At 38.4% G+C, this 24,093-nt stretch overlaps 1 protein-coding gene across 4 annotated transcripts in view; it reads right to left on the bottom strand.

The window, feature by feature from the left end:
• USP15 (ubiquitin specific peptidase 15) overlaps positions 1-24,093 on the bottom strand; it is a 134,976-nt gene that overhangs the window by 97,956 nt on the left and 12,927 nt on the right. For all 4 annotated transcript variants that reach the window (XM_070370525.1, XM_070370526.1, XM_070370521.1 and 1 more), the window contains exon 2: positions 10,961-11,088. In XM_070370525.1, the coding sequence (XP_070226626.1) occupies positions 10,961-11,088 (128 nt within the window). The remainder of the gene's footprint in view (positions 1-10,960; positions 11,089-24,093) is intronic.

Genomic DNA, 24,093 nt, shown 5'->3' with positions numbered 1-24,093 from the left:
CCATCAGTTGATGAACGGATAAATTAAACGTGGCATATCTCTATACAATGGAAAATTATCCATCCACTAAAAAAAGAATAAAATACTGATTCATGCTACATGAATGACACTTGAAAACTCTGTACCAAGCAAAAGAAGTACAATACTACGGACACGCATTGTTTGATTCCATTTAGATGAAATGTTCACAAAAGGAGAATCCACAGAGACAGAAAATATATTAATGATTGCCTAGGGCTGGGGTCTTGAGAGGGGATGAAGAGTGACTGCTAATGGATATGAAGTTTCTTTCTGGTGTGATGAAAATTTTGTGGAATTAGACAATGGTGATGGTTGTAAAACTATGAATATAAAAAAAGAAAGCCAGTGAATTACAGAATTTCAAAGGATGAATTTTATGGTGTGTGAGTTGGACATGACTGAGTGAACTGAACTGAACTGAACTGAAACTCTATCTCATATTTTAAAAAGCCTACTAGGAATGTGATTTGAAATTGTGTTGAATCTATAGACTGAGTGGAGGAATTAAACAATACTGAGTTTTCTGATCCAAAAATATAATTTCTCTCTTTATTTAGGCTTTAAATTATCTCAGCAATATCCTGTAGTTTTTAGTTTACATGTATTATAGATTTATCTGCATTTTATATTTTGGTACTATTATAAAATATGTTTTTAAAATTTAAATTCATGTTAGTTCATTTTTAGTGTACAAGAAACACAACTGGTTTTTGAGTAATGGTCTTGTATCCTATAGGCTAATTTCATTTATTAATTCTAGAAGCTTTCTTTTTGTAGATTTTATTAACTTTTCTACATAGACACAGGTATTTGTGAATAAAGGAAGACTTACTACTTTTTCCTACAGGGATCAAGACCATCCCCATGGAAAAGAAAAGCAAAAAAGCAAAATGGCTGTCTGGGGAGGCCTTACAAATAGCTGTGAAAAGAAGAGAAGCGAAAAGCAAAGGAGAAAAGGAAAGATATAAACATCTGAATGCAGAGTTCCAAAGAAGAGCAAGAAGAGATAAGAAAGCCTTCTTCAGCGATCAATGCAAAGAAATAGAGGAAAACAACAGAATGGGAAAGACTAGGCATCTCTTCAAGAAAATCAGGGATACCAAAGAAACATTTCATGCAAAGATGGGCTCGATAAAGGACAGAAATGGTATGGACCTAACAGAAGCAGAAGATATTAAGAAGAGATGGCAAGAATACACAGAAGAACTGTACAAAAAAGATCTTCATGACCCAGATAATCACAATGGTGTGATCACTGACTTAGAGCCAGACATCCTGGAATGTGAAGTCAAGTGGGCCTTAGGAAGCATCACTATGAACAAAGCTAGTGGAGGTGATGGAATTCCAGTTGAGCTGTTCCAAATCCTGAAAGATGATGCTGCGAAAGTGCTGCACTCAATATGCCAGCAAATTTGGAAAACTCAGCAGTGGCCACAGGACTGGAAAAGGTCAGTTTTCATTCCAATCCCCAAAAGAATGGCAATGCCAAAGAATGCTCAAACTACCGCACAATTGCACTCATCTCACATGCTAGTAAAGTAATGCTCAAAATTCTCCAAGCCAGGCGTCAGCAATATGTGAACCGTGAACTTCCTGATGTTCAAGCTGGTTTTAGAAAAGGCAGAGGAACCAGAGATCAAATTGCCAACATCCGCTGGATCATGGAAAAAGCAAGAGAGTTCCAGAAAAGCATCTATTTCTGCTTTATTGACTATGCCAAAGCCTTTGACTGTGTGGATCACAATAAACTGCGGAAAATTCAGAAAGAGATGGGAATACCAGACCACCTGATCTGCCTCTTGAGAAATTTGTATGCAGGTCAGGAAGCAACAGTTAGAACTGGACATGGAACAACAGACTGGTTCCAAATAGGAAAAGAAGTTGGTCAAAGCTGTATATTGTCACCCTGTTTATTTAACTTATATGCAGAGTACTTCATGAGAAACGCTGGACTGGAAGAAACACAAGCCGGAATCAAGATTGCGGGAGAAATATCAATAACCTCAGATATGCAGATGACACCACCTTTATGGCAGAGAGTGAAGAGGAACTCAAAAGCCTCTTGATGAAAGTGAAAGTGGAGAGTGAAAAAGTTGGCTTAAAGCTCAACATTCAGAAAACGAAGATCATGGCATCTGGTCCCATCACTTCATGGGAAATAGATGGGGAAAACAGTGGAAATAGTGTCAGACTTTATTTTTCTGGGCTCCAAAATCACTACAGATGGTGACTGCAGCCATGTAATTAAAAGGCGCTTACTCCTTGGAAGGAAAGTTATGACCAACCTAGATAGCATATTGAAAAGCAGAGACATTACTTTGCCAACAAAGGTTGGTCTAGTCACGGCTATGGTTTTTCCTGTGGTCATGTATGGATGTGAGAGTTGGACTGTGAAGAAGGCTGAGTGCCAAAGAATTGATGCTTTTGAACTGTGGTGTTGGAGAAGACTCTTGAGAGTCCCTTGGACTGCAAGGAGATCCAACCAGTCCATTCTGAAGGAGATCAGCCCTGGGATTTCTTTGGAAGGAACGATGCTAAAGCTGAAACTCCAGTACTTTGGCCACCTCATGTGAAGAGTTGACTCACTGGAAAAGACTGATGCTGGGAGGGATTGGGGGCAAGAGGAGAAGGGGACGACAGAGGATGAGATGGCTGGATGGCATCACTGACTCGATGGATGTGAGTCTGAGTGAACTCCGGGAGTTGGTGATGGACAGAGAGGCCTGGCGTGCTGCGATTCACGGGGTCACAAAGAGTCAGACACAACTGAGCGACTGATCTGATACAATCTGTATGTCTTCTACATTTTCTTTTTGCTTTATTAAACACTGTCTAGAACCTCCAGTACAATCTTGGCTTAAAGAGTTGAGAGTAGGCATCCTTGCTTTTCCCTGATTTTAGAGGGGAAGCATTCAGTCTTTCACTGTTGAGTATGTCATCTGTAGATGCCCATTTTCATAGATGCCCATTCTGAGGTTGAGGAAGTTTCTTTGTATTTTACTCTTTTATATAGTATTTTGGTAATGTTTTTTCTATATACCTATCCTCTTTATTTTTGGACTTGATTTACTAAAATTCTGTTAATAATAGATGCATCTATGCTCATCAGGGGTATACTGGTTGAGAACTTTTTTTTCTTGAAATGTCTCTCTTAGACTTTGGTATCAAAGTAATGCTGGTTTCACTGCATGAAGCAGTCTCTCCTAATTTTTGAAAAGAGCTTTTGTTGAATTGGCATAATTCTCTTAAACAGTACTGGTAGAATTCACTAGTGGCACCATCAAGGTCTGATGTTTTCTTTGTGAGGAAATTTTAAACTACAAATTCAACTTCTTTAATTGATATAGGGCTCTTCAGAAAATTCATTCTTTTGGAATGAGCTTTATGAGCTTTATTAGTTTTCATCTTTGAAGAAGTATTTCTTTATTGTCCTTTTGCTATTTGTAGATTTCTATACAGATGTTACCTCTCTTGTTCCTGATACTGGTAGCTATGTCTTTTACCTTTCTTTTTGGAGGAAATGATGCTGAAGCTGAAACTCCAGTATCAGCCACCTCATGTGAAGAGTTTACTCACTGAAAAAGACCCTGTTGCTGGGAGGGATTGGGGGCAGGAGGAGAAGGGGACGACAGAGGATGCGATGGCTGGATGGCATCACTGACTCGATGGACATGAGTCTGGGTGAACTCCGAGAGTTGGTGATGGACAGGGAGGCCTGGTATGCTGCAATTAATGGGGTCGTGAAGAGTTGGACACGACTGAGGGACTGAACTGAATTGAACTGTGATCAAACTAGGTCTTTATAAATTTTATTATCTTCATAAAGAACCAGTCTTTGGTTTCATTGATTGTCTCTATTTTTCTGTTTTCCCTTTATTTGATTTCTGTTCTGAACTTAGTATTTCCTTTCTTCTGCTTGATTTAATTTGTTCTTATTTTTAGTTTTCTGAGTCAGAAACCAAGGTCACTGATTTGAGACCTTTTCTTTTCCTTATGCACGTTAAATGAGCTATAAATTCCTCTCCACTTACTATTTGCCTTCCACAAATTTTGATATGTTTTGTTTTCACTTTCATTTAAAATACTTCTTAATTTCTTTGAGTTCTCTTTGATCCATGAGTTATACAGAAGCATGTTAAGTTTTCAAACAATTGAAGATGTTTTACCTCTCAGTTATAACCTTTCCTTTTCCTTATACATGTTAAAAGAGCTATAAATTACCCTCCACATACTATTTATCTGCCTTCCACAAATTTTGATATGTTTTGTTTTCACTTTCATTTAGTTAAAAATACTTGCTAATTTCTTTGAGTTCTCTTTGACCCATGAGTTATGCATAAGTATGTTAGTTTTCAAACACCAGGACGTTTCACCTCTCAGTTATTATCCCTCTGTAGTAAGAAAACATACTTTGTATGATTTAACTCCTGCTAACTTTACTGAACCAGGTTTTATGCATAATACAGTTTATCTAAATGCTTCATGTGCACACCAAAAAGAATTTTCATTCTGCTGTTGTTCAGTGGGAATACAGTAAGTCCTCTACACATGAACAAGTTCCATTTCAAGAGTGTGTTCATAAGTCCAATAAGGTTAGCCTAGGTATCTAACACAACTGGCTACACAGTACTACACTATAATAGATTTACAACACTTTCCACACAAATAATATTTAAAAACACACAAAAAATAAGGAAAACATTTTTAATCTTATAGTACAGTACCTTGAAAAGTATAGTAGTACATAGAGTACAACAGCTGGCATACAGGGGCTGGCATAGAGTGAACAGGCAAGAAGAGTTACTGATGGAGGCAGGAGAGGAGGTGGGAGATGATAAGAGCTGAAAGACTGTCAGCAACAGGAGGCAGAGGGCAAGGTGCAATGTCACTCATGCCTGATGCTGATGACACGGGTTCTGGGTCCTTGCCCGATTCAATTCTATCTACCCTGTTGAAAAAACAATCCAGTGATGTCTGGGTAAGTAGTTCTCTTTTTTCTTGTCACAGATGACAGAGTAGCACTGGACTGCATTCTGAACAGCAGTGGCACTTGGGCCCCACACCTCAAAAACTAACAGTGCCTCCTCAAATAAAGAAAACCCTTTGCCATTTTATGTGTCATTAATCTCTTTGTTCTTCGGTTATTTCTTCTTCCTCTTGTCTCTCTTCATCCTTTCTCTGGGCCTCCAATTCCATCAGGTCTTTATTAGTAAGCTCCTCATTTTGCACAGCAAGGTCAATGAGGTCATCCTCTTGCAGATCTAGCTCCAATTTTTTTCCTGAGGGTCACTAAGTGGCTGAAGACCTCTTTTGATTCTTTGTCTACCTTCTCAAATCCATGAAAATGATGAATAAATTGTGGGTAAAGGTTCTTCCAAATCCCATTCATGATGACAACTAAATATCACACCAAGCAAAGTCAATGTTTTTTATGGGTTTGTACATGGTACAGCCCTTCCAAAACTGTTGCAAGGTGGTTCCTGATTTGTCACTTGCCTTTATTGCCTGACAAAAAGTGCAATGCGAATAGTATTTCTTAAAAGTCCACAGGCTTTTAACCCCCTGGTCCACAGGCTGGATAACTGACATAGTATTTGGTGGCAGATACACACTGGGATGAAAGTCATCCATGAATGACTTTGGAGGGTGGCCGAGAGTATTGTTGAGCAGCAAAAGAATGCTGAATGGGATGTCTTTCTTCAAGCAGTATTTCTCAACTCTGGGATAAAATGGTGGAAAAACCAATCCTGGAAAATGGCCTGTGTAACCCGGGCTTTGGGGTTTCTCCACACAAAAGGAAGAGAGTCCCTGTCTGTTTTTAAAGGCTCTTGGGTTCTCTGGATGAGAAACTAAAAGATTCTCTGGCTTCATACTGCCAGAAGCACTGCCACCAAACAAAGAGAGTTAGCCTATCCTTTAGTGTTTTATAGCCTGGCATCAACTTTTCTTTCTTACTGATATAACTTTGGTCTGAATTCCTCTTCCAGTACAGTCCTCGCATCCACATTAAAAACCTGCTATAGTAAATACATTCCTTCATCAATAATTTCTTAAAGCATTTTAGGAAATTTCCAGGCAGGTACCATACCTACACTCACTGCCTTGGCACTTACCTTTACATTGTAAAGCTTCGCTCTAGCCTTAAATCGATAAAAGCATGGTTGGCTTTAAAAGATGTGCCTTCTGATTTTTCACCATGTTTCTTCTTCAAGTCTTCATAAGGCTTTTAACTTTCTCTTGCATCAGCATTAAACTGAGAGCAACTCAGCTGACACCGATCCTGCATTCACATACTGAGAAGTTTCTCCATCTCCTCCATTACTTTTCCATGCTCCTTTGGTATTATTGTCAACATCATTGGCATGGCATACTTCACATGTCCAAGACTGAATGATTCATGTTATAAGAATAAGTGATCTTCACCATCTTTTTGCCTTGCTCCACTCTCTCAATTATTTTCACTTTTGTTTTCATTGTTATTGCTTGGTGCTTCTTAGCAGTACCAGCTACATCACCGCTGCTTTTATGCTTGCTTCTGAACATCCTGGGCTTGAAAAAAAGATACTGCACCACTGTACTCTATACAGTACTTTACAGTAAAGTACACAAAAGCACAACCACTTGTAAGAGGATGCATGCATGTAACAACGTATTCCAGACACATGAACCAACTTATATGACTGGATATGTGAATGCATGTACTTTGAAAGTTCGCGGTTAGTATATAGGGAACGTACTGTATTCTATAAATGTCAGGACAAGCAGATTGATTTATTTCCTTTCTACTTTTTGTCTACACTTTTTCTATTATAAGAATAGTACTGAAATATCCATTATATAATTGTGGATATTTTTCTATTTCTCCTTGTGGTTCTGGTTCTGTCAGGTTGTACTCTGCATATTTTCAAGTAACACCATTAGATGGGTATATATTTTTAGGATTATTATGTTTTCTTAATGAACTGTCCTGGCCCATTTACGATTATGAAATGCACTTTTATTCCTGATAATGTTCACTGTTCTAAATCTCAATGTCTGATATTAAAATGGCCACTCCAGCATTCTTTTGATTATAGTGTTGTATGCGTTCATTTCAGTTCAATCACTCAGTTGTGTCCGACTCTTTGCAACCCCATAGACTGAAGTTAGTATGTGTCTTAGTTTTCTACTGCTAACAAATAACCATAGTAGCTTAAAACAATACCTATTTATAGTCTCATAGTTCTGTGGGTCAGAACTTCAGGTGAGTTCAACTGGGCTTTCTACTTCAGTTCAGTCCCTCAGTCGTGTCCAACTCTTTGTGATCCCATGAATTGCACCAGGCCTCCCTGTCCATCACCAACTCCCGGAGTTCACCCAGACTCACGTCCATCGAGTCAGTGATGCCATCCAGCCATCTCATCCTCTGTCGTCCCCTTTTCCTCCTGCCCCCAATCCCTCCCAGCATCAGAGTCTTTTCCAATGAGTCAACTATTCGCAGCAGGTGGCCAAAGTACTGGAGTTTCAGCTTTAGCATCATTCCTTCCAAAGAAATCCCAGGGCTGACCTCCTTTAGAATGGACTGGTTGGATCTCCTTGCAGTCAAAGGGACTCTCAAGAGTTTTCTCTAACACCACAGTTCAAAAGCATCAATTCTTCTGCGCTCAGCTTTCTTCACAGTCCAACTCTCACATCCATACATGACCACTGGAAAAACCATAGCCTTGACTAGATGGACCTTTGTTGGCAAAGTAATGTCTCTGCTTTTCAATATACTATCTAGGTTGGTCATAACTTTTCTTCCAAAGAGTAAGTGTCTTTTAATTTCATCGCTGCAGTCACCATCTGCAGTGATTTTGGAGCCCACAAAAATAAAGTCTGACACTGTTTCGCCATCTATTTCCCTTTCTACTTAGGGTCTTACAAAGAGGAAATCAAGATGTCAGACAGGCTTCTCTCCTATCTGAAGGCTCTGGGAAAGAATCTACTTCCAAGTTCATTCAGATTGTTGGCAGAATCTAGTTCCTCATGGCTGCAGGTATGAGGTGCCTGTTTTCTTGCTGGCTATAGGCACAACCATTCTCTTTGTCCCTAGATGACACCTGTATTTCTTTTCACATAGTCCCATTTTCAAATCAGCAATGAGTTCTTCTCATGCTTTAAATCCTAACTTCTATAGTTACCAGCCAGAGAAAGCTCTGCTTTCAAAGGGCATGTATGATCAGATAAAGCTCACTGGGATAATCTCTGTTTTGTCATATAACATAAATAATCACAGGAATGATATCTTATTCTCAGGTTCCACTCACACTCAAAGGGGAGATGGTTATATAAGAGTGAGGATGACTGGAGGTTAGTCTTAGAATCTTTCAATCTCTATTTGTACTCTGTATTTAAGGTGGGTTTCTGGTAGACAGTATACAGTTGGGTCTTTATTTTTTAATCCATCTTACAGTCTCTACCTCAAATTTACATTAAATACAATTGTTCATAGAGTTGGGTTTAAATCTACCATCTCACTTGCTATTCACTTTTTATTTCTTTCATTTGCTTTGTGTTCTTCTCCACTTAAAAAAAATTTTTAAACGTTGCTATTTCTCCTTATTATGCATTATATTTTCTGCTTCTTTGCATTCTGGGTACTATTTGTTTGGATCCAAGATATTAAAAATTTTATCTTGTTGGATGGATGTTGGATATTTTTGTATTCCTGCTTCCCAGGTGGCATGTGGTAAAGAATCTAATCTGCCTGCCAATGCAGAAAACCCAAGAGACACGGATTCAATCCCTGGGTGGGGAAGATACCCTAGAGGAGGAAATGGCCACCCACTCCAGTATTTTTGTCTGAGGGACAAAAATTCCAGGGACTGAGGAGCCTGGTAGGCTACAATAGATGGGGTTGCAAAAAGTCAGACACAATTGAGCGCACGCGCGCGCGCACCCACACACACACACACACACAAATACTTTTGTGTTCTGTTCTGAGATGCAGTTAAGTTACTTGGAAATAGTTGCTTTTGATTTAGAAGGACAAGAGGATTCATTTTGCCCTTCTATAGAGGCAAACCCATTCTCTGCAGTCTACTCCATGATTTATAACGTTTTCCACTCTGGCTACTGTGAACACATTATTCTTGCTCCTTTATGAGTGAAACTGAGGGTACTCATTAGTTAGATCCATTAAACTGTAATTTCTTAATGAACAGTGAACTGTAACATGCCTTCACTGATCAAACTCACTTTGATTGTTTTTACAAAAACTCGCATGTCCTCCAAGTTTCATAAAGTCTAAAAATAAGATACTTTCCTGAGATGTTTTTCAGGAATTTGAAATCAGCTGCGTTCAGTTCTAGGTAGAGCTAAGATTAAAACCACTAACTGTCCAACTGGGCTTGTATGAAGTGTCCACTTGGTGACCTTTTGACGTGAAAGGGCCCACAATTCCACCCTCAGAACATGCTAACGCCTCCATTTTCTGAACATGTGTCTTATGGACAAGCAAGCAGCTTACCTGCATCTGCACAAGAATGACTCACTTTTTTCTTATCATCAATTACCCTTCCCCATGCTCTGCATACCTTGGACTACCCTGCTTCTTTATTTCCACAAATACCCTGAGTCCCTTGCTATCAGGTAGGTGGATTTGAGAGTTGTTCTCCCCACTCCTCACTTGGTTGCCTCACAAATAAATCCTTTCCCTGCTGCAAACTTTGCCATGTCAGCATCTGGCTTGTAGCACATCTGGCAAATGAACCTGATTTGGTCACATGAACCTAAATGATTGCTCTAATTCTTTGGACAATTCTTTTCTTGGCTTTGGGTGGCTTGTCACACACATGCACTAGTCAATTGTCAGCTGAAGACTTACAAGAGTCTTCAGTGGTTTCTGTAGATCTCTAGGTCTCTCTCTCTCCTTACGTGCTGCTCATTCCTCTCTGGTTCTCTGCCCTGGAAACTCTGGCTGTCTTGGTCTCCCTGGACTCCAAACTCTTTTCTCAACTAAGGGAGGTTGCCAGGCTTTGCATGGGTCTCCCCTTTTGTGCTGTGCCTTGGAAACTCTCTCAATACAGTAAGCTGAGGAAAACACAGGGCTCATTTCATTTGTTTCATACTTCTCAGGGATCACTGTTCTTCAATGCCTGATGTCCAATGTTTTGAGAACCACGATTTCATATATTTTGTCAGGGTTTTGGTTCATTTAAATGGAAAGATAAGTCTGGTCCTTGTTATTCTACCTAGGCCAGTAATGAAAGTTCTAGTACTTAGGTTTTATTCTCTTTAAATGTTACCAGAGTTTTAGAAGAGCTGACAAGTATTAATAGTAAGGGTTGTAGAAAAAAAATCCAAAAATCCAAGAAGGTAACATATACCACTGCTCCCCAATTAAAGAAGTTACGTGTCTGTTAGCAAAATAATAACACGATAGAGCATTTCCCCCAAACAGTAAGATAGTGCTATCTAGTCTTAAAAGCTAATAAACCCTTTTTACATCATAAATGACAAAACTTGTCATAATATAGAAAACTAATTATGACAAAATAATCTGAATTCATTAGGTCAAATCTATAATATAGTCGGCCCTCTGCATCCACCGGGAAGAAAAACATTCCAGAAAGTTCCAAAAACTAAAACTTGAATTTGCTATGTAACATCAACTATTTACATAGCATTTATATTTTGTTAGGTATTAAAAGTAACCAACAAAAGACTTAAAGTTTATGGGAAGACATATAGATTATATGCAAATATTATGCCATTTTATATAAGGGGCTTGAGCATCCATAGATTTTAGTATCTGAGAGGGGTCGTAGAATCAAACCCCACATGGACACCAAGGGATAACTATATAAGAAATTTCTGATTTATCAATTTATTTACATTAACATTTTCCACATTATATATGTTGACCATAACATATTAAAATGAACACATTTACCAACTTGATTTAAGGAAATAATACCTCTAAGAAGCCCAGAGTTATCAATGGGTCCAGGATAAACGTTTTGATCTCCCATCTGGTATTTGTCCCAACTGTCAAAGCCAACATACTTTTTCCACTGTTTGAACCAGCGACTATCGACTAGGTACCTAAAAAAGAAGAGAAATTGGTAAAAGAAAATATCAAGAACGTTAAGAATAGCAGAAAAGCTATCTTTTTTTTAAATATATATATTTTTAATGTGGACCATTTTGAATGAATTACAATGTTGCTTCTGTTTCATGTTTTGGTTTTTTAACTGCAAGGCATGTGGGATCTTAGCTCCCCAACCAGGGCTCAAACCTGTATCCCCCACGATGGAAGGCGAAGTCTTAACCAATGGGCCACCAGGGAAGTCCCTCTATTTTTTATATTTCACTTTATATCAAAGTACATATCTATTTCAAAGGATTACTGAGAATAACTAATGCCACAGTTGTAGAAGAGAAATATTTCACTTGTGTAAGGTATTATTTCTATTGTTCTATAAAATATCTACTACAGACAACTACTGACATACACATTAAACAAAAAATCCTTAATAGAACTTTTAAAAAAATGCAGTAGCTGTTCAGCACAATATGTGCCAACTGAACAAAAATTCAAATGACAATGACAAGCGTCAATCAAGGTAAAATTTTACATGCAACATGGTAAAATGTTAACATGAAAAATGGTTCTTTTGCAAAAAACTTAAAAATACAGTATGCTAATTGTATATGTTTTACTGTATCTTTCAGGGAGTAAGGAAAGCAATTATTAAAGGTTTGGAAGATTGATTTTAGTAATTATAATCAAAGTTTTAAAAGAAACTTTAAAAATATCTAGCTTCTTTACTAACAGAAGTTGATAGCAACAACACTGTCTCCCACTGTTTCTTGTACATAAGTAAAATTCGCTGGGGCAAGCAACTGGTTTTTAATTGATTTCAAAAGTATGAAACCAAGCACTATAACAATTACTGAAACTATATTCACCCTATTTTCAAATATCTAAATTAGCTTTCTCATCAGATGACCAGTTACAGAAAAAGTAAAATAATAGTCTCTAGCAAAGAAAGCATAAAAAATTATTATTCTAAAAAAACCATAGAAATTTATTTATATTATATATACCATGCTTTGCCACTGGTTCATAATTATTTTAAAATTCTTTTCAGAAACATTTTCCCTCACAGTTAACTAGGCTCAATCACAAACAAAAGCAAAGGTTAACAAGATGTTTAAAGTCCACGTGTGTAGCCAAGTTTTTTAGAACATCATTCCAATGCTTCCATGCTTACAGTACTATTCATAGAGCCCTGTAGGAATGAAATGCTATCTTTATGTCTGAAAATACTTGAAGTAAAGGCACCAACCTAACAAAATCCCACAATTTTTAAGGAATATTCATCAGCAGTTCGATTTCCTAAAAATGGGTAAGGTAGAAGAATTATCTATACATGAGTATTCCAAACATACTATCAGGGTCATACAATGGAATGCCCCCAAGTTGTAGATTTTGATCTACGAGGAAAAAAGAGAATTGAAAAACTAAGTTTTAAGAAAACCCTGTTTGTAAGATAAACAAAATAGATTAGACTAGCAACATCTTTATATGTTAAACTGAATAAAGAAAATTAGACTTAACTGTATGTGTGCATGCGTGCTCAGTTGTGTCTGACTCTTTATGATGCTGAGGATGGTAGCCCGCGAGGCTTCTCTGTCCATGGGATTTCCCAGGCAAGAATACTGGAGTGGGTTGCCATTTTGGTCTCCAGGGGATCTTTCTGACCCAGGGATTGAACCTTCGTCTCCTGCATTGGCAGGCAGGTTCTCTACCTCTGAGCCACCAGGGAAAGCCAATGAAACATGAGGGAAGCAGAAAACACAGGAGTATCTATTACGGAAATAACGTGCAGTCTTCTTAGGTATACTCTTGAAATTAGATAAAGTGGACATATAAATGAAAAAAAAAAAAAATTCTAAGACATTTACATGGATTTGTTGTACTGTAAAAACTTTAATCTATTATAGACCTGCCCCAAACACAAGATTCCTCCATTTTAATTCATAAAAGCCTAGGACAAAACCAACAGCTCACCAAGATTTTAAGTGAAGAAAGACCTAAATTTATTATACATTTTCAACAGCACTCTTAATCTTTGATACGTTATTAAGGTCCAGATGCACCCAACTTCTGAGTTCCTTTTTTGAATAGTTTTAACTATTTGTAAAGGTTGATATTTCATGGGTTTTATTCTTGAAATGGCAATCTTTACAAATAGTTATACTTGATTTTAAGATGAAATCTAAAATCGGAAACTTTGCCTAATAGGTCTTGCATGATCTGATCTGCTCCTACCTCCCTCTTTAGTCTTAACTAGTACCATTTTTCTTTTTGCTGAGATCTAGTTCCTAGACATACTATTTTCTGCCTCACGGTTCCTTCTGCCTCAAATATTTTCCTACTGCTCTCACCACCTAGTTAACTCTTATTATCTTTGAGATAATTTAAACATCACTTTTCTCAGGGAATCCTTCCATAAGCTTCTCCCCATTTCCTGTTAGTTTGGAAAAGAAAATACAAGATGGCAATCTCAGTTTACTAGCTCTCAAGACTCTCTATTTAGTTACAAGGATTACTTTAACAATAACAAAATAACTAACATTTGAGCTTTACTCTTGGGCAAGGCAAGTACTTCTAAGTACTTTAATGTACTGACTCACTTACTCCTTTAATTACCCAATGAGGTAGGCATTCCTATAATTTCACAGGCACATAGAAATTAACTTGCCCAAGGTTACAAAGTTAGTGCCAGACCTGTGATTAAGAAAATGTGTTAGCAGCATAGGGAGAAGCAAAAAGACCAATGAAAGCACAAAGAAACAAGAACCAGGCTCAAGTATTCAACATTTGTGGAACTACGCTACATGCTAAAAGCATCATTACAAACCCATGTAGAAAGATCTGGATATATATACATGGAAAAAATTAATTAGAGCTCTACACCTCACATATATAGTCAGTTCTACTTGAAAAAGTTTAAGAAAACCTGAATGTGTTAAACATGACTGATATAAGGGAACAGTAACACAAAGTCTGCGTATGCTTAAGTACTACTTCACTCTAGTGCGAGGACTAGGGTAAAGCAAGTGAGATGCCAAGGGACCCCAACAGGGAATGTGTCCTTCTACACCCTAGGAGCCTTACTTGTCTCAGCCTAGCCCTAACTCCAAAACAAACACTAGATAAATGTGGACAACTACCCAGCTATACTGAGTGGCACAGGTATGCACAAAACATACATTTTTACATCTACTTACAATCACCATGTGCATTATGAACTACACACTCCACATCTGTTACAATTTCTTGGCGCATTTTGGATAACCTTCCTTCTACCATTTCACAATAACTTACAGGCTGCAATGTTTCTGAATCCCACTTCAAGCAAATTTCCTTTTTTTCAAAATAAAAATGACATATTTTTTGTGGTATTAGTGTATTATTTAACCTTTAATAAATGTAAAACTATGCTACCATTTTTATTAGGTATCATGGGTCGCTGCCAAGAAATTTTCAAGTGCTGTGCCCCAACACTATTTTTCCCATATGCCCTGTGGGTTTTACTGCATGGTTTTGCTTATAGCACAGTGATTTTCAGGAAACATGCTCTGTTACAGCAGAAACTGTACAAAAATAAATCATAGTTGGATTAAAAACATAAATGTGAAAGCAAAAATATAATTTTTTAAAAGATAATGGAGAAAACTCTTGTTACTTCAGAATATAGGAAGAGTAAACACAAAAAGCAAAAACTCTTAAAAGTAAAGGTTGATAAAATTGCAAGGTTAAAATGAAAAGCTTCTGTTTAACAAAGGAACCAAGTAAAGAAAGACAGAGATTGGGAAAAATACTGCCTATAACCAACAAAGGATTAGAATACATGAAAAACTCCTTTAATTTAAGAAGAAAAAAAGGACAATACACAGGACATCAGAATAGCCTCGATATCTATATCATTAGCAATGTAAAAAATACAAATTAATATCATACCACCGCGTTTGCATGAAATTGGTGAACACACAAGCACACGTACATGTGTCAATAATATTGTGTGGAGAAGATGTGTAGTAACTACAGCTCATAAACTATCACTTAGGGTGTAAACTAGAATCCTCATTTTGGAGAATAATTCGGCAAATTCATTAAAGGTGAAGATGTGCATACTGCAGAATCACATATTGTCATTGCTAAGTCTTATAAGAAACTCTTGCACATATTTACAAGAATACAACTTGTAATGCAGTTACATTATATATAACACAACATAATTAGCAAATGGAAAACAGGAAAAGCTCCCTAATACCCACTATTCCTATCACGACATATTATACAAAAACTGAAATGAAAAATACAGCTGCAAGTATTAACATGGATAAATCTCAAAACTGCAATGTTGAATAAGAAAAACAGAAGCTGCAAAAGGATACATGTAATATAACACAAATACATTAAGATACAGATATGCACACACAGTACAACTATAGAAAATTTTTAAACATGTGACAAATAATAATATTCATAGATTCATGTATACATATTGAAAATATAAGTAAAGGGAATAATAAAAATCCATTTCTGGATGGTGGCTCCCTGTGGCAAGAGAGGGAAGGGGTTAGGATGAGTGAAAACAGGTACAGGGAGATTCAACTGTATTTGTAAAGCTTTTCTTTTTTAACTAACAGAGGTTTACACAGCAGTTTTGTTACATTTTTCTTTGTATTCTGTTTTCTGAAATAGTATACTTAATATGGGAGAAGGCAATAGCCACCCACTCCAGTACTCTTGCCTGGAAAATCCCATGGACAGAGGTGCCTGGTGGGCTGCCGTCTATGGGGTCGCATGGAGTCGGCCACGACTGAAGCAACTTAGCAGCAGCAGCAGCAGATGACATACATCTTTTCCTTTTGTGAGCTCCTCAAGATCAGATGCCATGTCACATGAACCTTTGTAATTCCAGTCCCTCACTCAATTCCTGACCCAAAGCAATTGGTTAATAAAAATTTACTGAATGAATGAATAAAACTGCTTCTGGATATGCTTTTATTTACCAAACTAACTTGCTACTATGTATTAGCTTAACAATATCATTTCCTGAATACTCAGTAACACTTTAATAGTCACCAGTTGAAACTTGATTTCCTCTCATGTTGCACAAAATAACACCCTATTTGACATTTTTTGTCATTGTGTTTATAAATCTTTCTTATTTGACATCATTATTTTAAATATTCATATAAGTTGCCTAAGGGTTAGTTTTCAGAGAAGGCAATGGCACCCCACTCCAGTACTCTTGCCTGGAAAATCCCATAGATGGAGGAGCCTTGGAGGCTGCAGTCCATGGGGTCACTAAGAGTCAGACATGACTGAGTGACTTCACTTTCACTTTTCACTTTCATGCACTGGAGAAGCAAATAGCAACCCACTCCACTGTTCTTGCCTGGAGAATCCCAGGGACAGGGGAGCCTGGTGGGCTGCCGTATATGGGGTCGCACAGAGTCGGACACAACTGAAGCGACTTAGCAGCAGCAGCAGAAGCATACTTAATATGATTAATATGTTTCCTATTTAATACAGAATAACCGTTTATATGGGCTTCCCTGGTGGCTCAGTGGTAAACAATCTACCTGCCAATGCAGGAGACACAGGTTTGATCTTTAGGTCACGAAGATTTCCAGAGAAGAAAATGGCAACCCATGCCAATATTCTTGCTTTGGAAATCCCATGAACAGCGGAACCTGGCAGGCTATAGTCTATGGGGTCACAAAAGAATTGGACACGACCTAGCAACTAAACAGTAACAATGGTTAATGTACAATCTTCATATACATGCACAAAATGAAAGAGTCAAACATACAGACTATGAATAATGTTGCAGTCAACCAAGCTGATAGCAAACGAGATTTCAAGCATAAAAACGGGATAAAAATGTGTACAGGAAAATGTATAAAATGCACAGCTTTAGTTTTATTACTCTTTACTTTTTAAAAGAAATTCATTATTTTCTATTATTATTATTTTCTATTACCTCATATTTATTTTATACTATCTCTTTGAAAAGAAAAGACCCTGATGCTGGGAAAGATTGGAGGCAGGAGAAGGGGATGACAGAGGACGAGACGATTGGATGGCATCACCAACTTATTGGACATGAGTTTGAGCAAGCTCCAGAAGTTGGTGAAGGACAGGGAAGCCTAGCATGCTGCAGTCCATGGGGTTGCCAACAGTCAGACACAACTGAGTGACTGAACGATGACAAATCTCTTCCAAATCCAACAGATTAATTTCCATTCAGTTCAGTTCAGTCACTCAGTCGTGTCTGACTCTTTGCGACCCCAAGAATCGAAGCACGCCAGGCCTCCCTGTCCATCACCAACTCCCAGAGTTCACTCAAACTCATGTCCATCGAGTCGGTGATACCATCCAGCCATCTCATCCTCTGTCATCCCCATCTCCTCCAGCCCCCAATTCCTCCCAGCATCAGGGTCTTTTCCAATGAGTCAACTCTTCGCATGAGGTGGCCAAAGTATTGGAGTTTCAGCTTTAACATCAGTCCTTCCAATGAACACCCTGGACTGATCTCCTTTAGAATGGACTGGCTGGACCTCCTTGCGGTCCAAGGGACTCTCAAGAGTCTTCTCCAACACCACAGTTCAAAAGCATCAATTCTCTGGCGCTCAGCTTTCTTCACAGTCCAACTCTCACATCCATATGTGACTACTGGAAAAACCATAGCCTTGACTAGACGGACCTTTGTTGGCAAAGTAATGTCTCTGCTTTTGAATACGCTATCTAGGTTGGTCATAACTTTCCTTCCAAGGAGTAAGCGTCTTAATTTCATGGCTGCAATCACCATTAGATTCTAAGAAAAAGTTACATAAACCTTGAAGAATTTTCTTTAGAAAAACATGACTTGTTTCCAAATTGATCAAATTATGAATCTGATATATAGTAATGCATTCATTTTCAAGAAATTATTTCCTTTTGTTAACTAGAGCAACTACTAACTAAGCCAGAAAGGTGAAAATGATTGGTTGACATCTCGTAAGAAAAGAAAAGCACAAAGTACAAAAATACAGATTATTACCCTTGTTATCTGGGAAGATATGTAAACCAAACAATCAAAAAATTCTAAAACTGACATATATACTGACTTTAAGCTGATCAAGCTTTAGTACCAAATATTAAACTTACCAAATATTAAACTATAGACTTGCAACCATCCTGCTGCTGCTGCTGCTAAGTCGCTTCAGTCGTGTCTGACTCTGTGCGACCCCATAAACGGCAGCCCACCAGGCTCCTCTGTCCATGGGATTCTCCAGGCAAGAACACTGGAGTGGGTTGCCATTTCCTTCTCCAATGCATGAAAGGGGAAAGTGAAAGTGAAGTCGCTCAGTCGTGTCTGACTCTTAGCGACCTCATGGACTGCAGCCTACCAGGCTCCTCTGTCCATGGGATTTTCCAGGCAAGAGTACTGGAGTGGGGTGCCATTGCCTTCTCCTGCAACCATCCTAGGTTCAACTAAATACTAACATGCAAACACCTAGATAGCCCAGAGTAATTATTAACCTCTTTATGATAAACAAATTTAAGTTTCTTACACAAAAAAGTTAGTATCATACAGATGAAACTGAGGATGAAATATTTCTGAATAATATTGAGCCATCTGACTGTGTTCCTATATAAAAAGCTATGAAGTAAACGTACCAAAATATGCTCAAGATCATTTCAGCTTTTGGGTGAGGCTTCGGACTGTGGCTGAATCACTATCATTTCCTGTTTCAGGTGAAAAGTGAAAGTGAAAATCGTCCAGTCGTGTCCAACTCCTTGCGACTGCATGGACTATACAGTCCATGGAATTCCTCAGGCAGAATACTGGAGTGGGTAGCATTTCCCTTCTCCAGGGGATCTTTCCAACCCAGGGATTGAACCCAGGTCTCCCGCATGCAGGTGGATTTTTTAACCAGATGAGCCACCAGGGAATACAAAGGACTTTAATGATGATGCCTCACATTTCTCACTACCCAAAAGGCCTGTTTTCGTTCCAATCCCAAAGAAAGGCAATGCCGAGGAATGCTCAAACTACCGCACAATTGCATTCATCTCACACACAAGTAATGCTCAAAATTCTCCAAGCCAGGCTTTAGCAATACACGAACCATGAACTTCCAGATGTTCAAGCTGGTTTTAGAAAAGGCAGAGGAACCGGAGATCAAATTGCCAATACACACTGGATCATCGAAAAAGCAAGAGAGTTCCAGAAAAACATCTATTTCTGTTTTATTGACTATGCCAAAGCCTTTGACTGTGTGGATCACAACAAACTGTAGAAAATTCTGAAAGAGATGGGAATACCAGACCACCTGATCCACCTCTTGAGAAATCTGTATGCACGTCAGGAAGCAACAGTTAGGATTGGACATGTAACAACAGACTGGTTCCAAATTGGGAAAGGAGTACATCAAGGCTGTATATTGTCACCCTGCTTATTTAACTTCTATGACAGTACATCATGAGAAACGCTGGGCTGAATGATGAAGCACAAGCTGTAATCAAGATTGCCGGGAGAAATATCAATAACCTCACATATGCAGATGACACAACCCTTAGGGCAGAAAGCGAAGAGGAACTGAAGAGCCTCTTGATGAAAGTGAAAGAGTGTGAAAAAGTTGGCTTAAAACTCAACATTAAGAAAACTAAGATCATGGCATCTGGTCCCATCACTTCATGGGAAATAGGTGGGGAAACAGTGAAAACAGTGGCAGACTTTATTTTTGGGGGCTCCAAAAATCACTGAAGATGGTGATTGCAGCCATGAAATTAAAAGATACTTATTCCTTGGAAGGAAAGTTATGACCAACCTTGACAGCATATTAAAAATCAGAGACATTACTTTTCCAACAAAGGTCCATCTAGTCAAGGTTATGGTTTTCCCAGTAGTCATGTATGAATGTGAGAGTTGGACTGTAAAGAAAGCTGAGCACCGAAGAATTGATGCCTTTGAACTGTGGTGTTGAAGAAGACTTTTGCGAGTCCCTTGGACTGCAAGGAGATCCAACCAGTCCATCCTAAAGGAGATCAGTCCTGAGTGTTCATTGGAAAACTGATGTTGAAGCCGAAACTCCAATACTTTGGCCACCTGATGTGAAGAACTGACATGTGAAAAGACCCTGATGCTGGGAAAAACTGAAGCCGGGAGATGAAGGAGATGACAGAGGATGAGATGCTTGGATGGCATCACTGACTCAATGGACATGAGTTTGAGTAGGCTCTGGGAGTTGGTGATGGACAGGGAGGCCTGGCGTGCCACAGTCCATGGGGTGGCAAAGAGTCAGACACGACTGAGCCACTGAATTGTACTGACTGATGATTCTCAAACACTAGTATATCAATATGAAAATGTTTCTATAATGATATTATGAGTTCAAAATTACTAAAGAAAATTTCAGAGATTAAGTATCTATGGTCTTCAATCGATTTCAAGTCCTTTAAAAACAACCAAGAATCCTCCAGCATATCTCCAGTTTAGCCTTCTCTACTTTCAATAACTATTTCAAACCTTTTCAAAACTTTAGAGACTTTAGAGACTTTCAAAAAGTCTCTAATCCATTAGGCTGAATAGACAGCCTTGCTGCTTACTTTTCAAAGAAGCCCCAACATTCTAACTCTCTTATTCCACACCTTTATCATCAGTGATTCCCTTATATACCCGTGGAGTATATAACTCTCCTTAAATCTAAGGCTAATAATTTTTGTTCCTATTCTTTGGATCTAATTTCCTTCTGCCTCCTTGGAGACTTAACTTATAAACAGCCACTACCATCTTTTTTTTCCCCCATATCTATTCTGTTTTTTTAACTTAGCATATAAGAAGATCCATCCACTCTTTTCCCCCTTCTGCCCATATGACTGCCCTACTCACATACACATTTCCTCTTCTATCTGCTCCCATTTTTCTGATTTGTCCTTGTAGCCAAGCTTCTCCTTCCTCAATCTTCACTTACTCTTCACCAAAGCACAACAGATCTTGCTATCCCAATGGGCCCTCAAAAAGGTCCTCGTGAAGTCACCAATGGCCACCCTACTGAATACAAAGGATTCATAATTTTGTTACTGTATCAGTGCTTTTAAAAATAATCTCAGTGATTGTACCTTTCCGGAGGGCAGGAATATATCTATATCTAAATATATTTAGCTATTTTACAAGATTCCCTACTTCTACCTAAACATTAATGTCACAGAGCTGCTCTTCAATTTCCTCTTTTCTCACAGTCAATAGTCTCAGTGATACTGTAACTTCACCAGGAGTCTAAAATCTGCATGCTAAGACCAATCCTCAAGTTCTTGAATATTTCCAATTTCTATTCATCCATGTCAACTTGGATTTTTTATAGAATTTCAACTTCAAGTTGTCAACTGTCTTTACATCCTCAAATGTACTCCTTCTCTAATATCTCTTTAATAAATGTCATCAGTAATTTAGTTTCCCAAACCAGAAACCAAATTATCCTATATTCTTCCATGACCCCTTAACATCTAGCAACCAAGTCTGTCCCTCTCTTCTTCATGCTCAGAAAAGTATCTTAGTTCTGTAACTCACCCTCCTCATCAGTCTTAAGTGGCATAGAGTACTATAACAGCTGCCCAACTTGTAAATGCTTTAAATTTGCTTGCTTCCAATTTAGCCTCCATTCTGCTGCCAGACATTTTAAAAACACAAATATGATCAATCACTCTACTGTTAAAATTAAAATTTAGTGTCATGTAACAGACCATCTTACCTGTCTCCTGAGAAACCTGTATGAGGGTCAAGAAGCAATAGTTAGAACCCCGTATGGAACAACTGATTGGTTAAAGATTGAGAAAGGAATACAACAGGGCTGTCTGCTGTTACCCTGTTTGTTTAATCTATACACTGAGCACATCATGAGAAATGCTGGGCTGGATGAGTGACAAGCTGGAATCAAGATAGGTGGGAGAAACATCAACATCCTCAGATATGTGGATGATACCACTCTAGTGGCAGAAAGCAAAGAGGAACTAAAGAGCCTCTTGATGAGCGTGAAAGAGAGAAAGAGCTGGCTTAAAACGAAATACTAAAAAAACTAAGATCATGGCATCCAGCCTGATTTACTTCATGGTAAATAGAGGGGGAAAAGGTGGAAGTAGTGACAGATTCCCCTTCTTGGGCTCTAAAATCATTGCAGATGGTGACTGCAGCCATGAAATTAGAAGATGTTTGCTTCTTGGCAGGAAAGCTATGACAAACCTAGACTGTGTTGAAAAGGAGAGACATTACTCTGCCAATCAGGTCTGTATAGTCAAGGCTATGGTTTTCCCAGTGGTCACATACAGTTGTGAGAGCTGGACCGTAAAGAAGGCAGTGCCAAAGAATTGATGCCTTCGAACTGTGGTGCCAGAGAAGGCTCTTGAGAGCCCATTGGACAGCAAAGAGATCAAACAGTCAATCTTAAGGGAAATCAACCCTGGATACTTGGAAGTACTACGATGCTGAAGCTGAAACTCCAGTATTTGGTCATCTGATGTGAACAGCTGACTCTCTGGAAAAGTCCCTGATGCTGGGAAAGATTGAGGGCAGAAGAGAGTGTCAGATGAGATGGCTGGATGGCATCACCAATGCAATGGACGTGAACTTGGGCAACTTCAAGAGATGGTGAGGGACAGAGTGTCCTGGCATGCTGCAGTCCATGGGGTCACAAAGAGTCAGACACAACTGGGTGACTGAACAACAACAAGAGAATAGAAATGTTTTAATTTATATTTATGTAAAGTTTTTTGTATAAAGTGTTTTCAAATTAATCTTTAGAGTAACTTTTTCCCCTCTTTTTTTAATTTAGCTGATGGGGAAACCAAAACTCAGAGCAACTATGTACCTTAACAAGGTCATACAACACTGAGTGTGTAGGGCCTGTTTTCAGTATGCACTCTAGTTTTCAGACTCTAAAGTTTAGTGTTCTTTCTACTGTATTAAACTGTACTTTGGAAGCCATTTACTAACAGAGAACTAAGGCTTCCCAGGAAGCTCAGTGGTAAAGAATCCGCCTGCTAATGCAGGGGATGCAGGTTCAATCCCTGTTTCGGGAAAATCCCCTGGAGAAGGAAATGGCAACCCACCCCAGTATTTTGGTCTGGGAAATTCCATGGACAGAGGAGACTGGTGGGTTGCAGTCCATGGGTTGCAAAGAGTTGGACACAATGCAGTGACTGAGACACATTTAGAATAAACAAAATCCTTTTTGAAAAAATAATATCTTAGCGTATGAACAGGAGTTATTTCATGAAGAATAAGATAAAAAGCTATCTAGATTGAAGGAACAGCACATGCTAGGCCCAGAACAACTTCGGGATTCAGGTATACTAGAAGAGTTAAATGCAGTTGGAGTTTATGACAAAGGGAGAAGAGATGCTGGATAAGGGAGGCTGGGGCCACACTACAGCACCTTTAAGGTAATCAAAGATTTTATCCTAAATGCAAGGAAAGCCACTGACAGATTTTTAGAAGAGATATAATCTGATTTACATTTCATGAAGATCACTGGGAGTATCTCACAGGAGTGTTGGGAGGTTTAAATACAAGTGAAATGTTTAATAAATCAAACTTACATAAAGTTATGAGTACTTCAAAAAGGCCTAAACTGTATGGTGCTAAATGTTCTACTGGTATCAAGACAGACAATTTGTAATGTGGTCTGGACAGAATAATTTTCAATGGCTACAGAGAAGCAGGATCAATTTTAGGACCCAAAACAAATCAATTCAAAATGAGTCAATTTTAAAACAGCCCTCAAATGCAGAAAAGCTATTATAAGAACTGAAAAGACCAGTTGTAGGTTTTTCGCTGTTATTTGTGGGTTTTTTTTTTTTTTGGGGGGGGGGGGAGGTGGTAGAGAAGAAAGGTAGGAGCCTCAAAAGCTGGCTAGTGTCTCTGTACACTCTAAAAGAAAATTTAAGAAACACATAAAGGGACCAATGAATGATTCAGAACAGTCGTAAATACAAAGACATTTAAAAGCAATACAGGGAAATGGGGAAATCCCAAGAGCTGGATT

Source organism: Bos mutus, chromosome 5, assembly GCF_027580195.1.
Source record: "Bos mutus isolate GX-2022 chromosome 5, NWIPB_WYAK_1.1, whole genome shotgun sequence".
Taxonomy (NCBI): domain Eukaryota; kingdom Metazoa; phylum Chordata; class Mammalia; order Artiodactyla; family Bovidae; genus Bos; species Bos mutus.
This window is presented reverse-complemented; position numbering and strand designations above follow the sequence as displayed.